The 17,519-nt window shown below is 38.4% G+C and overlaps 1 protein-coding gene across 1 annotated transcript in view; it reads left to right on the top strand.

The window, feature by feature from the left end:
- Positions 1-17,094, top strand: part of LOC105213833 (glutamate receptor-interacting protein 2) — a 48,197-nt gene extending 31,103 nt beyond the window's left edge. The window contains exons 3-10 of the mRNA XM_029041387.2: positions 5,122-5,370; positions 7,270-7,460; positions 7,588-7,877; positions 8,882-9,045; positions 14,300-15,590; positions 16,048-16,250; positions 16,316-16,779; positions 16,846-17,094. Of these exons, the coding sequence (XP_028897220.2) occupies positions 5,122-5,370; positions 7,270-7,460; positions 7,588-7,877; positions 8,882-9,045; positions 14,300-15,590; positions 16,048-16,250; positions 16,316-16,779; positions 16,846-16,947 (2,954 nt within the window). The 3' untranslated portion in view covers positions 16,948-17,094. The remainder of the gene's footprint in view (positions 1-5,121; positions 5,371-7,269; positions 7,461-7,587; positions 7,878-8,881; positions 9,046-14,299; positions 15,591-16,047; positions 16,251-16,315; positions 16,780-16,845) is intronic.
- The last annotated feature ends 425 nt before the right edge of the window (positions 17,095-17,519 follow it).

The raw sequence follows: 17,519 nt of genomic DNA, 5'->3' as shown, positions 1-17,519 counted from the left end.
AAAATAAGTATCGCAAATCCCACTTAATGAAGCATTCACAAAAAGTATTTAGTATTTCTGCAGAAATCGTCGCCTTGCCTACACCCACAAACACATTCATCATGAACGGTATATGATGTTTAATAAATTAATTTCATTCTCTCTCTTCAGTGATTTATAGTTCGCATAAAATTCTGAAATTCGCCACACTTAAGCGAATGTTAATTGTGTGTCATGCGACGAAACATGTGTTTTTACGAAGTGCAAATGAGTATTTTTTTCAAGAAAACTATTTATAAAGAAAAGTTGAATGAGTCGTACATAAAGTTTAATGTCGGAAATTCGAAGTTAGGAATAAAAGCGTACAATTAATATAATGATTCTTTCAAAAAACAACAAAGAGTCGGAAGAAAGTCCCTTCATTGATTCAACTGCACAACATTGTTGCTGCTTTTTATTGCGGATTTCTACAGATGAGAGTATAGAACTCAATCAAATGACGTCAATTTCACTTAGTTATGACAATATTTGATTAGAGAGTGGTGAATCGAACAACAAACTGGTATAATTCCAATAAAATGGTATAATAAAATTATCTCATTCAAATGAGGGATTCTACACTATTTTCTCACTCAATTATAGCTCTTTTCGATTCATCAAACCTTCGAGAGGAGTTAATCGAAAAATAAACGGGTATAATTCGAAAATAAAATGGTATAATGAAATAAGAAAGTGGGACATTATTTAACCAAAATAAGGAATCCAGCGATACTTTCTCACATATTGAATCAACAAACATTGGAGAATCGAACAGACAACTGCTACAATTTTGAGACTTTAGCAAGCGTTTATACCACTTTATTGAGTTACTAGTTATTCTCTGCTATTGTATGGTAGACACTTTTCTCAAGCAAATTTTTGGGCAAGAGAGGAAAGTTCAGTGAAATCGCGAAAAGTGGCGAATCGAACACGTCGCATATCTGTTTAAAAATATGCAATCATACTGAAATTATATTTTTAATATGAAATTGAGCTCGAAAATTTATTAATGTTGATATTCAGTTATTTCAAAACTCTTTAATCCATCAAAGTATACATATGTATATGTATGTATATACATACATATATATTATTTCTAATTCTAACCCAGTTCATCTTTAATGTCAGTTTTTTATGAGAAATCCGAAGTTTATTCGCCCATTTTTATTACCAATTAAATCATTTTTTAAATTCAACCCAGCATGTTCTACGATTGATAAAATCCGATGATGCAATTGAATTCTTCAAGCTGATTCAGTGCTGAGCGCCACATTTATTATTACAATAGAATTTAGCTTATAACTGATTAAGAAATGTCATAAATTAAACTGGCTGCTTAAATAAATCATAACGAAAGAGATTTCTAATCTCGCGCAGGCGGCGATGAGCGGCAGCTGTGTGAATGCCGAGCGGCCAACGACAGACGCCACATGACAGCGCTGCCACTGCTACTGTCCACATATGCGAGTGCCCCTGTATATGTGGAGGCTGCAGTAGCCGCCGTTAGACCCGCGGGAGGTGTGGACCGCGCTGATAAACTGGCTGGCAATGCCCAGTTGGCATGAATCAACCGGGCGTTGAAGATTCAGCTGGGAGGCGCTGTGAATTCGGCGGCTTGGCAGCCATGAACGGCAGAAAAAGTGATTTGAATTTCTTGTTATTTTAGAATTGTTTTTGTTTTTTGTCTTCTCGCTATTGACCGCATGTCTAGAGTCTAGACAATCACAACGCGACGCGACGCCGTATCCAAGCATGTCAACATTGTTGCTGAAATCACCACATGTTGGATGGATACTCGCATGGGGAATCTCAGACATTCGCCGGCAAAAATTTAGAAAAAAAATTAAAATAAAAATCAAATATTATAAAAACAAAAACAAGAAACAAGCAGAAATGGCAAAAGAAAAACATTAAAATAAAGAAAAAATAGATTGCGAGTATTTGCATATGTTTGACAGCGTGTAATAAAGAAGGCCATAAGACGCTTTGTGGGGAAAATAATATAATGGAGGCGTACAGCCAAATTTCCTGCTATGCGACAATGACAACTTTGCACTACTTTCATGTGTTGTTGTTATTATTATTATTTGGTTTATTATTGTTGCTACGACGTAGCATCTGATTGGATATTTGCTTGGCAGTAAAAGTAATTGATATTGCGGGGAAACAGTTGCGGCATTTACATAGATACATACTTATATATCTGTGATTTATATAGATATTGGACACATATACACTCATGCATTCGTCTGTAAAAAAGAAACTGTCTGAAACATTAAAATTTTGGCTAACGCTGCGGTGATCTGCGTTTTCTTCATGACTCGTATATGAAGAGTGGGAGAGGTTAATAATTCCAATTTTTAAAGAAACGTATTATCCATGTGTTAAAATAAAAACTAATTCGCCGACCGATAGAATTGGTTTACCAATTTTAGAGTAACGAATCGAACAGACAACTGGTATAAGTCATTTAGATTGGTATAATCATATTCATTGAGAGAAGAACGGCGAGCGATTGTACATGCTTTTTAATACAAATTAATCGCTGACCAATTGGATCGATTTACGAAACTTTAAATAGTAGCCAAACGAACAAACAAGTGGTATAAGTCATTAAGATTGGTATAATCAAATAAATTGAGAGGAGAACGACAAGCAGTTTTAAAAGTTTTCGAATACGAATTAACCACCGATTCGAAGAATTGATTTACTAAGCTTTGGGGGGTATGAATGTAGCAAATAACTGGTATAAATTATATAAATTGGCATAATCAAACAGAGTGAGAGAAAGTACAGCAAGAAGTTTTGGAAAATCAAAGTAGTAATTTAGGGTCAAAGATTCACCAAAAAGTTATCACTATTGGACCGTTATATATGTACATTTTACTAATTTGGAAAAATCAGAACTTTTTTCTTGTGAATAATCTTCTCAAAAGAACTTCATATTAACCTATTACGTTTTTTAAAGCGTGATTTCCCACAGATACTTATCTAAATCGGTAAAATTGTTAAATGGATTAAATTTGTTTTCTTTCTGAGTCAAAGTTTGGCCCAAATGGGTAAAATTGATTACATGAAACACAGCTTTGTCAACCAAAAATGTTATTGGTCTATAATTTAAAGAATATATCAAAGAGGTGACGTTAATGGACCACTTCACAGACCTCGTAACTAAATTTCCATTGAGAATACCTTAGTAACGTTATTTCAACACCAACATAACGACTTTTGAACAGTTGAAGAGAAATGTGCGAGGGGAAATTCGAGGCGTTTCATATAATCGAAACGAATATTGAAATTCTAACGAATTTTGTTCCAAAACTACTTTAGTTTGAGGGGTGTCCATCAAACAGATTTCACTTATGGGGTGATACATATGATCTAGATGATGAGTTTTTCTGTGAATAAAGGGGCATTTAAAGTTCTAATTCCATTATTATATCATTTTAGTATCACCGGTACCGAGTCCTCACTGTTGACAACCCCACCTACTGACGAATTCGCTTTCGATCATGAAGACCTCAATGCTAATGGATGATTTTTTACAGAAAATATTAGTAAATCTCCCTGATAATTCAATAATAGTTCAGATGTAAATTTTCTCTGTTAATAATGTTCCAAAAATTAGTAAAATTGGGTCATAACTTCCCTTAGCTCCCATGTACCTGATATACGATTATCAAACTTCCTGTGGACTTTATACCATATATGTACATATGTATATCGGTTAATATGTGAAATATCTTAGCAGAATTATGTGAACGTAAAGTTTTGAATATAATATAGGTGAGTGTTGAATATTGAGTGATATTGGTTCAGGAATTACCCCAAAACTCATGTACTATATATGTGACCTGGTCTACGAAAAGGGAGCTAACGTGCGCAAACTAGTTTTCTGAATCAACTAAAAAGTGAAAATTGATTTTTGACACCTAAGCCCCCTTTCCGTAGACCAGGTCACATATAGTGGTTTACGTTATAGTAGTGAACTTAGCCCTTTCTTACTTGTTAATTTTGTGAATAATAATTGTATGAGGATTTTTATTGGGAAAATTAAATATAAAATCCATTCAGTTAGGACTAGAAAATAATTTAATTATATAATAATTTTTAATATTCACTATTTCGAGCAACATTTACCTTTGAAAAGGGTTTTTTTCATATCCTCGTATTTTTTGGTTTTGTAAGTAGTAGTTTTATAGCTTTACATATACACACTCGTATATATGTACGTATGTATGTTTCTGTACGACTTTTTGGCACTTGGCCATTTTGGCTGCGTCGTTTCGTCGTCGCATGAATGACTTGATTTGTGGCAGGAGGAAATGAAAATTTATTTCGCTACGCACAAATACTATAATCAAATTTCACAGTCACGCAGCGAAAGGTGTCACACATAATAGACATAGTAGTGCAGCGGTGCTTGAGTTATATGAATACACACAACAACAAACATATACATACATATTTACACACATGTATATGCACAGATGGATCGGTGTGTGATATATACTTTGATGGCAGTAATAAAGGTGTGCGAGCATTTTTATGCAGCGATTGAACACTTCATTGCATTCATTAAAAATGGCTAAAATTGTAACAGCACCAATTACAAAAACAATATGCACATATTTTATGGCTAACGGTGCACTTTTATAGCACGAGAGCCGCCACTGCAGGCTCCTTATGGTGCACTTTTGAGTTTCAATATGTTTGTATGTATGTGTGTGTGTCTTTAAGCAATAAAATACAAACAACACTTGTTCGCTAAATAAATAAACAGATGCTGCAGCCGACACATACACACATGCAACTCTTTAAGTACAATCGGCGGAACCCACCAGTTGCCTCAATCAGTGCATCGGTGCGTTTCTAATGATTCCACCACAAATTACAGCGTTACTTTACGGCTTCGGCGGCTACATCTAATTGGCAATTTTTGTTTATTTATTTATTTATACATTTTTTATTTTCTTTTCTCATTGCATATACACAACAACAACAACACCGTTTCATTCATCGAAAACGCCTCGACATCAATTGCATTCACACGTGTATTCTGTGTGTCTGTGCTCTCGTGTCTTCTTGTGTGTCTGTGCGTAGAACGCAACGACCTCTCGTATCCACCTGTTATCGGCGCACTCAGTCCACTGGGTCACGCTGCGGATTTTCTAGCGCCCGGCGATCGTATTCATCAAATTGACGGCATCTCCACAATTGGTTTGAGCAATCAGCACGTCATGAGCATGCTGTGCGGCGGTGGCGCTTGTGATGGCTCCACGGGTACTGGTGGTTCGTGTGATGCGGCTGGTCCCGCTGTGGTGGAAATCGAATATTCTTTGCCCGAATATAGTGAGTATTCTGTTGTTTAGTTGTTAAGCATTATAATTTGTTATTGTTTCATATTATAATTACAAGCAAACCGGCAATATTGCTTTCTGTGCACATCTTAATTGTGCTCGCAACATGTTGCTAGCAACATTTATACTTACTTATTTGATCGTTGAGGGCTGAAAAGTACTCGTTTGTTGTACTCATATTCTTGCTAGTGGATTGTACATTATTGTACTCGCAACATCTTTGCAACATGTTGCTGGCAACATCAACCTTCTGTTGATCGTTGAGGTCTGAACGGCACTAAAATGGCTTAAATATATATTTTTTTAAAATAGGATTAGACCTGTGGTCCAGGCTATATGGAAAGCCGAGTAACATTAGTGATTAATATTGGAATAATTCCCTCCAGGTTTCTCTAGTTATAATAGCAACTTTTAAGAATAATATCGATCTTTAGGATTTTTAGACCTTTTTCGAAGTGTCGGATCAATATGAGAACTAAAAGCGTTACGAGAAGCCAAGGTCGAATCATAAATAAGGAATATTTCTTAGACTAACCAAATAACAACTTTCCGATCACACTATTTTCGATCCTTACTATGACTTTTGAGATGAGACGACACTAGGAGTTTTTGAGAGGAAAATTTTGCGCAAGATTTATGGACCTCAGAACATTGGCAACGGCGAATACCGCAGACGATGGAACGATGAGCTGTACGAGTTATACAACGACATTGACATAGTTCAGTGAATAAAAAGACAGCGGCTACGCTGGCTAGATCATGTTGTCCGAATGGACGAAAACACTCCAGTTCTGAAAGTGTTGGATGCAGTATCCGCCGGAGGAAGCCGAGGAAGGGGAAGGCCTCCACTCCCTTGGAGGGACCAGGTGGAGAGCGACCTGGTTACACTTGTAATCTCCAACTGGCGCCGAACTGCGAAGGAAAGAGAGGAGTGGCGCGCTCTCATCGATTCGGCTATAACCGTCTAAACAGTTGAACGCCAATCACATACATACTATGACTTTTGATTTTTATACTTCAATGCTGGTACGAATTCCCAAAAAATACCTCGAGTCATTGAGAGATATAGTATATGTAATTGCCAGATTTAGATAAAATAACGCTACCCCACTACTGCAAGTACCGGAGGAATATAAGGTACTTCTAGACAGTTGGGAGTAGAATTTGTCTGGAGAAGATGATTCTAGACAATATAGAATTAAATATAGGAATGCATACAATTGCCGAAGGTCGACGCGGTAGGCAAATTTCCAGAGGTCAAGTATTTAGTTATTTTCCGATATATGGAGAAAAGACCTCGACAATATTCTGAAAGAGAGATCGATCGTATTGTAGATAGTTTGAGGAAGATTCCTTTAAAGAGTGGAAGGTTGTCGAAATGGGGAAAGACCCATGAGGTCAAACAGAGGCAAGAACTATAGTCGAACAAGTTTATAATATATTGACTTTGTAACCAATATTAACATAGAGAAGTATATACATATGATCTTAGAGATTTAAATATGTAAATACTCATAAACAAAGAAAAACATTTGGTAATTTCATTTCTTCTCTGCTTTTCTCTTCAACTTCTCTTCGCCAATGAAACTTTTGCGCAATTCCTCAATAATCATCACACAAACTGTTCACTGCTCGATCTGCTATATGCGATCTGTCGTCACATGGCTATAATGGAATTTCCATTGCAACTGATCAACTGTCGAATCATATCAATCGTCACCGGAATCACCAACAATCACAACGGCAACATCGATGTGCCAACATTTGTGAACGGATTTGAATGTAATCGCCGCGCAATGCCTTGCAACATGCGCACACTTGTTGTTGTGACTGACTCGGGCTGCAACACTTTGTTTACATGGATTTCGAATTGAACATATTGCGATTGCAGTCTCCCAGAATAGCTTGTGCGTCACATCGAAATTGGCGCAAATCACTGTGGAACGTGAGAGCGGCTGTTTGGGTCTGACGTTACGTGGCGGCGGCGATTTTCCATTGATCGTCACGCACGTACGACCGCACGGACCTGTCTACAAGACCGGACGCATCAAACCCGGCGATCGGCTGTTGCGTGTGGATAATGTGAGTTGGTTTATGATATATTAATAGACACAAATGTTGAGTGCTCCGCAGCGCTTGACAATTTCCACCTGCTTTCGTGAAAGTTTTTTATTTTAGTTTTTATTTTGATTTCCTCTATTATTTGTAGCTTTCACTGATTGGCAAGACACTGGCAGAGGCACAACAGATCATCAAGTGTGGCGGCCACGTTTCCGGTTATACAAATCTCACTGTCGAATATGATGTGTCCCTCGTGCAGAGTGTTGAGTTCTCAATGGGTCCTCTTCTCATTGAAATCGAACGTCCAATGAATGATAAATTGGGTCTGGTATTGTGCAATTATCCGGCATCTAGTCATATGGACCACACGAAGATCGATGAAGTCAGTGCAGCGGGCGTTTATATAGCGAGCATAATGCCAGCGAGTATTGCGGACAGGTGAGTGATTGCATTAGTCGAGTATAACGGGGATTTATAGTAATTGTAGGTAACTTAATCATAGTAGAGTTGGTTCTGATATCGAAAATACTTATACTATTTAGGATAAGCTAGGGATAACAGACATTGAATTTTAAGGGAACTTAGTCTTTACCCGAGACAAAGGGTCCAGCATTTAAACCAAAGAAGTTGATGTATAGTAACCAGATTATATTTGGCAACAGTTAGATCATCAACAAGCTCAGACCATTAAATATATTGCCAGACTATATCATTTTTTAAGATAGTCCTCTATAAAAGGGACTGCTTAGCTACTAAGGACAATAATAATATAGAAGAATCTCTAACGATGGCTTCAAAATTATTATCCATGATATCGCTATACATAGTTTTTCCAGAGGAGTTCATGGTTATGCTCCCATTATGTATTTAAAACTCTGCCAGCTCCATCCGAGCAGTTGTGATAGATTTCGGAATAACTGAAGGGTTTTAATGCATGGCCGATGGTATAAATCAGATATGTATTCCGACTGTCTGGTGGTGCTGGTGCCTAAATCGGGTTATACCTTATGGAAGTCGAGAACATAAAAAGTTCACTCGAAGTGTTACGACAGAACTCTAAACCAGGGTGTTGACTGAATTAATTACGAATCTGGGGCTAATAACATTCAATGACAAAGTGAAGACAGAGGTCTAAGACAAGATATTATTGAAATCATCGCGTTTCCACGACGACCAAGTCTATGTTACCGAAACGGACCCGGACCATTGTCCGTCCAGGGAAAAATTCATAAAAAATTATTCGAATAGGCTACCAACCCACCATTTTTATCTGATTTTTAGTTGAAAGACCCTCTGAAATAGACTCAGAGCCTATTGATTTTGTCGAGATAAGTTTTAAGATTTTTTAATCCCTTTTCAATCCCTCATATTCCATTTACATTTTCCAAATCGCTCACTTTCCTCCAGCAAATATGCAAATAAAAACTCTAATTCCATTACAGATGTGGCGCCTTGTCTGTGGGTGATCAAGTGCTCTCCATTGACGACACCATCATCGAGAATTCAGCCTACAGTCCGGACGAGGTGATGACAATGTTGGATGCGAACACGGGACGCGGCTACACACAGATGCAAATTATGCCGGCGCACGCGTTGACGCGAAGAGGTACGTACACACAGACCATGTACTTGTATACCGTTAGAGACGGAGCTTGTGTGGCTTTCTTCCTTGTTGTTTTCATTTCTCTCCACGCCGTCGCTTGTCAGCAGCGCCGCGTTGACAGCTGAGCGCAGACGATTTGTTAACATAGCAGTGTGTTGTTGTTGCTGTAGCGACAACTTTTCGCATTTTAGAAAAATGCGTTTTGGCGCTGGAATTATTTCCAAAATTTACAAATGCAACAATTTTCGCTGCATGTTTTTGAGTAATTACAATAACAAAGCCGTTGCAAACTTTTGATTTATGCGACATTTTCGTGTTTTGTGACAAGTAACAATGGCATTGTCATGTCGCTCGCCAGCAATGTTGCACGTCTGTTGACAATATTTTGCGGTAATGCACGACAGTTGGCGCCTAAGTGAAGGGAGATCACAGAGTGAGTTGTGCCAAGTGAAGGGTTACAGGTGCGGATTTTAAATATGAGGGAATTAAATACGAGACTAATGAGAGATAAAGAAGTGGAAAAGAAGTTGTTCGATCAACTTTCGTATTTGGAAAGTTGGAAAAGTTTATAAAATTTCCACTTGATGGATTAACTCTCTTAACTGTTATCTCTACAGTTTTGAAATTAAATACCATTCTGTCTACTATTTGATCTTATTTATTTTGTCGAAGTTGAGTCATTGTTATCAAGTGATCTTAGAAACCATTTTTCCTGCTAGAGTGAGTCCTAACATGGATTTATTTATTTAGGAATAACTATACTTTCGGATATATTTGACTCTTCTTTCGAAGCTCGATTTAAATAAAGATAATTTTTTTAAATTTTCCTAGCAGCAATATGAGTTCTTTGATCTTTAAGGCTTCGAAACCGATAAAAGAGTTTATATTTATCAACATTTATGTATATTAATCATATTATTTCAACTTGAACAGATTTACTCATACAATAATAGATTTAAGCGAACCCATATACTGAAAGTCTTGTATAGTTTCTCAACAACCTCTCTTATAGGGATCGTATTGTCTAGTTTAGGAAGAGTTTTGAAGCATGTAAAAAGTCGTATTTGATGACGAGATAGGTTAGAAAGCCAATAATATTGTAAATGTACAAAGTTGTACGACATTTGTTCAAAAAATAAAGGGAATTTTCGTTGAAAAAATTTCCGTGGAAAAAGTGTTTATTAATCCGTCTACATTAATGTTGTCACCTTCAAAATAGTCCCTATTCAATATTATGCCCTTATGCCAAAGCTTTTTTAGTCGTCGAAACACTTCTCAAATTCGGTTTATGGGATAGCCTTTGGTTCTTTCAGCGATATCTCGTATGCTTGTAAAACGATAGACATTTAGGGGGAAGCCCTTTAAAGTTCTGGAAATAGAAACGAGGATATGTCAGGCGAATAGGAAGGTGGGGGCATGGTTACAGTATTGTTTTTGTCCAAGATTTCAAGAATTCCAGTTATTTTTTGAATACACCGTGTATAGGTGATCTTGTGGTGATATTTCGAGAAGTCGTATTTTGAAATCCGTTCACGAAAAGAATCGTACTATTGCAAAAAAATAGATTCTAGCAAAGATTCTCAGTGCAGTAGACAATTTTACATTGTGGGCTTGTTTATCATTTAAAGACTGTTCAACTAAAGCCCATTAAAAACGCAAAAACGGTCTCCTAGATTATTATTATAACTTTCAAAATTGTTTCATTTGATACCAAAAATGCTTAATTGAATAACGAGAGGTCTTTAGGGGATCATTATGTATGAGAACTGTTTATATTAGGCTTATTATCTTCACCTCTAGATGATTGTTACAGCACCTATCAAAATTTAATGATAATATTACTCATACGCAGTGGACAACAGTCGGTTGAAAGTTTTTATTGACTATAATAATATTTGCTCTCAGTAGCGAAATTTATGTACATTAAACGATCAGAAATGCAATAACTATCCCGAGTATAGCAATAATTGCGGTACTTTACAAGAGAAATGTGGTTCAAATAAGCAGTAATCTGAAAATTACAAGACAGTATTCAAGCAATTGGCGAACGCTCTAAAATAAGAAAAAAATATGAAAACACTAAAAAAACTTGGATAAACCACACAAACAACAACAATGGCGCCCACATCAAAACGATCAGCGCGTGTAAAGCGACCGAAGTGTTTGGCGCAGCGACTGTCAGCCGCAATTTGACTTATGTCAATATGAATTTGTGACATTTGCTGATCATAAAATAACACGCACACACAGACAAACACATATGCAAAGGTAATGTGTATAGGGAATCATAAACACATGGTTACATATAGCCATGGCCGAAGCCCGTGGATTAAGTTCTTCGAGTTGTTGCTTTTTGTTGTGAAAACTCCATTAAAATCGGGGGAGACACACTTCGAGTGTGACAAGCATTCACTGTGGCATAAAGTAATTTGCTATTTTTAAGTTTTTATTTCAAAACGACACATTTCTTTTGATCAAACGAGGTGTGTAGTTGTAGCTGTTGTTGTTGTTGTTTTTGATTAAGAGACTTTATTAAATTTTATTGCATTTCCGTGTGCTATTTAGAAATCAAATGCATAAATTTACCGTAATTATTACGTTGATAATCTGTTGTTACTTCGTCATTTTTAATTGCGGAAAACTCTTAGTGGAGCTGCTAGTACCTTGTGGTGGGGACTTTGCATGAAGGAAATATTTATATAGAGTTGATATGGTAGACTCATATTTTCGAAAATGCAGATGTTTCGAAATCGAAATTAGTAAACAGAGTAGTGATTTGAAATTAAAAATAGAGCTAAAGAGCGATCGGTGATTAAATATTTCGATCTTACCAGGATCTAGTCGCGTTTGAAACAGTTAGACTGATCATAAAACCTGGAAATGAATGATTGAAGGAGATCCAAGAAGTTAAATAAAAAATCTGCGAATCTTTCCTACATGGCAAAAGGATGACAGCCGATGGTCTTGAACTGCGAGCTCCTTTTCTTTCAGTTCCTACATTAAAAAACACACACAAAATAAAAATTTAATTATGAATGTTTATTTCCATACGAAAGAACATTTTTAGGCATTTATTTTTTTAATGATTTTTTTAGAAATGTTAATCGCGGCAACGTCTCCGATGGTTCATCCGCTGAGTTCAATTTTCTATGACTCGTTCGAGCATTTCGATTGATAACTGGCGACTAACACGCGTGATTTTTTGCTCCAAGGCCCGAATCGAAGCCGGATTGTCCGCTTATACTTTAAACTCTACATATACCCACAGAAAAAAGTCTAACGTCGTGGAATTACACGATCTTGGTGACCAATCGATAGGCCCAAAACGTGAAATTGTGTGCTCACCGACGTGTTCTCTTAATAAATCCATTGATTGATGGGATATGTGGGAAGGGGCGCCGTCCTGTTGAAACAATTTGTCGCCGAGATCACGAGCTTCAACGACATCAAATAGTTGGTTATCATGTCGAGATAACGGTCACCATTGACGGTTACATTCTCACCAGCATAATTTTTGAAACCGTTGTTTTTTCTGGATGAAATGACAGCTCTTGAATCTCTTCATTTTGCTCTTGGTCTCAAATGCGGCAATTTTCCTAGTTTACATACCCATTGAGCCGGAGATGGGCCTCTTCGCTGAACAGAATTTGGCTCGAAAACGTTGCATCTTCATGGAATTTTTCAGGAGCGCATAGAGTGATGCGATGACGTTGGGAAAGGTCGAGCGGCTTCAGTTCTTGCACAAGCTATATGTTGTACGCTTTCAATTTAAGATCTCGACGTAAAATGCGCCAAGTTGTTCCATACATCGGTCCGAGTTGCTGTGAACAGCGGCGATTCGAAGCGAATCAAGACGGTCTTCTTGTACAATCTCTCTCTGGGTCTCAAGATGTGTGATGGTTTCGAACAGTACGCTCAGTAGGCTGATTATGTTGACTATAGGTTGAACCGCGCGAAACACATTCCTTACAGTACTTGAATTTTGGTAGTAACAATTTGTAAACGTTGTTCAAGCGTAACTCTTTCCATGATGAAATGCCAAACCTCAGTGGGCAGTAAAATTACTATGATTGAATTTTTCTTAAGAAAAACCTTCTCGAGAAATCTATCAAGTTTTACAAAACATAAAGGGTCTTTGTTTTGTCGAATATAATGGATAATTATCGATAGATATTATAGGCCTATAATTTGGATATATTTAAAAAAAGTCTATTGAATAATTGTGGTATAAACATAAGAGATTACATAACTGTCAATCTATTTCCGTAAATGGCGAGTGTCGAAGTCTAATTTTTTAAAACTTTCAAAAGTTATTATTACCAAAATACTTAATGCCTCTAAGAACACTATAATGCCTCACCAAATAAACTTATGATAATCGGAAGACATGATTTTAGAGAAAAACGCAATAAATTTCGAGAAACATAAAAATATTTTAGGAGACAGATATTGAAAAACAACTTAAAGCTCTACGGAAAGGTCACATAGAACAAATCGAGCGATATTGTAAGGGCATTTAAAAGTGTCAAAGGGATTGATGGTTGGTACTTCGATATGTAGGAATGTTTCTGTGAATATATTTATGTATGATTGTCTGTTTGTATGTTTCTGTATATGTTTGTGTTACTGTTTTCTCTTTTTGTTGTGTGTTCTTTCAACTCTTTGACTTGTAGGGATTTGATATAACAACATAAAATCGTCATGGCTAAATGTTTAACAACTCAAATAAATACATTGAACATAAACACACACTCGCACACGTGATTACACGGAAGAAATTTGTTTTTCCCGTTTTTATTGAAATATTTATTGGTTAACGAATTTCGAGAACGACGCGTAGCTTTTTCGATCGCTTCTACTATATACGATATTTGTATATATATACATATATATTAATGAGTGTGCGTGCGTATCCATTGATGTATGAGCAAGTTTGATGGAAAATGTTTTTGTCGAAAGTGAAATGCGTAAAAAGCTAAAAGGCCTGCAAATCTTTAAAGTCTCATAAACGTGAGCGGCGTGCGTGTGAGCACTTAATTTCCATTAAAACAATATTGATGGGGTCGCTAAAAATAGCGCGACAGGGCAGCGCGAGCTCGATTGGTAGTGAACTGAAAAGAACTTTCACTCAACTGCCACAAGAACACACAACTCATCGCGCCCCCTCAATCAAATGCGCACACAGCTCCGCGCTTCTCTTAACAATATACAATATTTCACGTACGTTTATTCGTTTTCCACACTTTTGCGCTTTTAGGTCACACAACGCTCGGCAGTCCGAAGTATGGTTTCAGCACGCTGGAGTCACGCAAGTCGCGGCAACGTCAGCGCTTCGTGCGGAAAAGTTCGCTGCCACTCGATGGAGGCGGTAGTGGAGCAGGCAATTCCAGTGGTACTGGAGTCGGCGGCTGTGGTGCTGCCAGCAGCTGCAATGGCGGCGGCAGCACCGGCAGCAACAGTGGCACCGCCAGCAATGTCAGCGGTGGCAGCAGCGCCAGCGGCAGCAGCACCGGTGTGAATAGCAGTGCTTCCTCAACTGGCGTTATGGGCGTCGGCGTGGGTACACTGCATCATCCCAGCGCTATTGGCATTTGTCGCTCCGAAACATTTCCCGTGCTGCTGGACTGCAGTCAAGGTTCGGGCATTGTGTTAGGTCTGCCGACAGCTTGCGGACGCGCCGTCAGCATTGCGCAAGTGTTGCCGGACTCGGTGGCCGATCGCAGCGGTTCGATACAGAAGTGTGATCGCATTGTGGCCATCAATAAAATGTACAATCTGGATCTGCAGACGATGCGTCAGTTGTTGGGCGAGAATCGCACGTTGCAGTCGGCGAAGTCACAACAAACGGCGGCTGCTAATTGGTTGGAATTGGAGATCGAAATCGATATGGCCGACTCGGTGGTGCCGTCCAGTGGTGTGTACAATGTAAAGTTGTTGCGCGCGGGCAAATCTGGTTTGGGCATAAGCGTAAATGGTTCTAGTCATGGCGGTTTTGTTATTTCGGATGTGAAACCCGGTAGTCCGGCACATCGCACGGGCTCACTACGTGGCGGCGATATACTTTTGGCGGTGGATAATCATCCCGTTCAACATTACAATGTCGACTCGTTGCTGAAGGAGAGCCCTTCGGCTATCGATTTCACCACACTCACCGTGAAGCGTGTCATGTTGCCTGATTTCCTATTTGATGCTCAACAGAAAATGCCAAATCCCATCTATAGTAATTGCCCAGCCAGTCCGAGTGAGCATGATTTGTACAGCACCGCCGCCTACGTCACGTCCAAGTTCAATGATTGCTTGTCCTTGAAGTCGACGACGCCGCAATCGGATTTCTATCACAATACCGCCGGTATGGACGATGGTTGCAGTCTGCAGTCGGTGCAAATGCGTCATCATCCACATCCCTGCAATACCTGGAGCGCCAATACGTCCGCGATGGGTCGTTCATTTGCCGCGCAAAATACACAGAGTCTGACCACGGAGTTGCCAGACAATGAGGACAATAATTATCACGACTTTACCGGATATGATTTGGATCGCTATGCGAGGTGAGTTATAATCCTTATCTTATCCCATTCATTCTTTCATTCAACCCGTGATTCGAATCAATACGACTTCCACACTATATGAAGTTTGGACTAAAGACGAAAAGTTAGTAGCTAATAATCAGGTTCACAACCATTGGCCGTTATAGCTTTCTTCCATTCCCGCGACTCTCGGGTCTAAGTATCCAATTAAGAACTGTAATCTCAGTCCATTACTTCTTCACTATGTATATATGAACGTCCTCCGTCATCTTTGTTTTGACGGTGTCCGGGGTCCGTCCGAATGAGCCATCACAGCTCTGTAACCTTTCAAGAAACTCGTATCTATCGTTCTACAGTATAATATTCATTAGACTATATCAATTAGAGGAAAGATTAAGCAGTTAGAACATTTTTTCGGTTCGAGAGTATTCCGAAGACGATACCTAGTTACAATATTTGATCAATTCCTTCTCAACAGCGCCGATTGCAGCGCTTTACCACCACCAATGGAGAACAAAGTGTACGGCTCCGCGGCGAGCTCGAGCAGCAAAAGTAGCGGCAGCAGTCTACATCAAATCATCTTCACGGTGCGTTTGGAACCGAAAGGTGGACTACTGGGCATAACGCTAGCAGGCAGTGAAGATATCAGCAAACCCATAACGATCAGTGGCATTGTGGAAGGTGAGTGTCTTTTTTCAAATCTCGAGATTCTGGAATCTTTACATTAATGAACTAACTTTTTCCAGGCGGCATTGCGCACAAGCATGGACAAATACACGTTGGCGATCAGCTGCTCGCAATTAATGAGGACTCGGTGCAAGGCATGCCACTGTCGCATGCGACAAATATTTTACAAAATCTCGGTGAAACCGTAGATTTGAAAATACTACGCGCACACGAGATTTCCAGCATTATGGGTGGTGGGAATCTGGAAGGTGTGAACATGCCACAACCGCAAGCCATTTATGCGAAAGTACAGCGACGGCCACGCAGTCCCTCCTCGAATACCGATGCCACTTCGGCGTGTGGCAAAGATGGCGGCAAGCATCGTGTATTTCATGTGACCTTGAAGAAGGACAAAGTATATGATGATTATGGTTTTTCGGTGTCGGATGGTTTGTACGAGCGTGGTGTGTTTATCAATCGCATACGTTCCGGTGGACCGGCGGATTTGAGTGGTGTGCTAAAGCCGTTCGACAGAATTATGCAGGTGAGTTTGGAGGACTCCGATATTTCTCTATTATTTATTGTATTAATTAATTCTGTAACATCGCAGGTGAATGAGATGAAGACACAGGACTTCGATTGCTGTCTGACAGTGCCTTTAATTGCCGCCGCCGGTGACAAGATCGAGTTGATCATACAACGCACGGAATGATCGTGGCGTCTGCCAGAGCAGCTGGTCTACAAATATAAATACTGACAATGGGTGTGCCTTTCTTTATCGTGTAACGTCAAAGCACGAATTTTGAGTAGCGTTTTGTATAACCAAAAAATAAAACTGTAGTATTTACCAAAAACAAAATATAAAGGAAAATGGCGTCGCTGGGAAGTAAAGCGCGAGCTCCACTTTTGGTACAAGCGCGGTAACCATACCAAATATAAATATTAATTAAATTAATTATATTTAAATGTTAAGTTTTAGCCTTAAGTGGGAAATAAATAATTTTTGTTTTAATTTTTTTTTATTTTCTGGAAATATACTAAATTAAATTTTTTATAGTAGTTAGCAACAGACCACAGTGCCATTGACATACAAAATAAAGGTTTTGATACAAACTTGTTTTTTTTTTAATATTTATGAAAAAAGTATCGAGTTCCAGCTTTAAAAAACGACAAATAAACTGACAATAATGCCACTGTAGTGACATATGTACTAACTTACATATACAATTTGTAAGTTATTCATACTAAAATTTATATAATACTTACACCCATGCATATATATCT

This window comes from Zeugodacus cucurbitae, chromosome 5, assembly GCF_028554725.1.
Source record: "Zeugodacus cucurbitae isolate PBARC_wt_2022May chromosome 5, idZeuCucr1.2, whole genome shotgun sequence".
Taxonomy (NCBI): domain Eukaryota; kingdom Metazoa; phylum Arthropoda; class Insecta; order Diptera; family Tephritidae; genus Zeugodacus; species Zeugodacus cucurbitae.
Note: the sequence above shows the minus strand (reverse complement) of the source record. Positions and strands in the feature narration are given on the sequence as shown.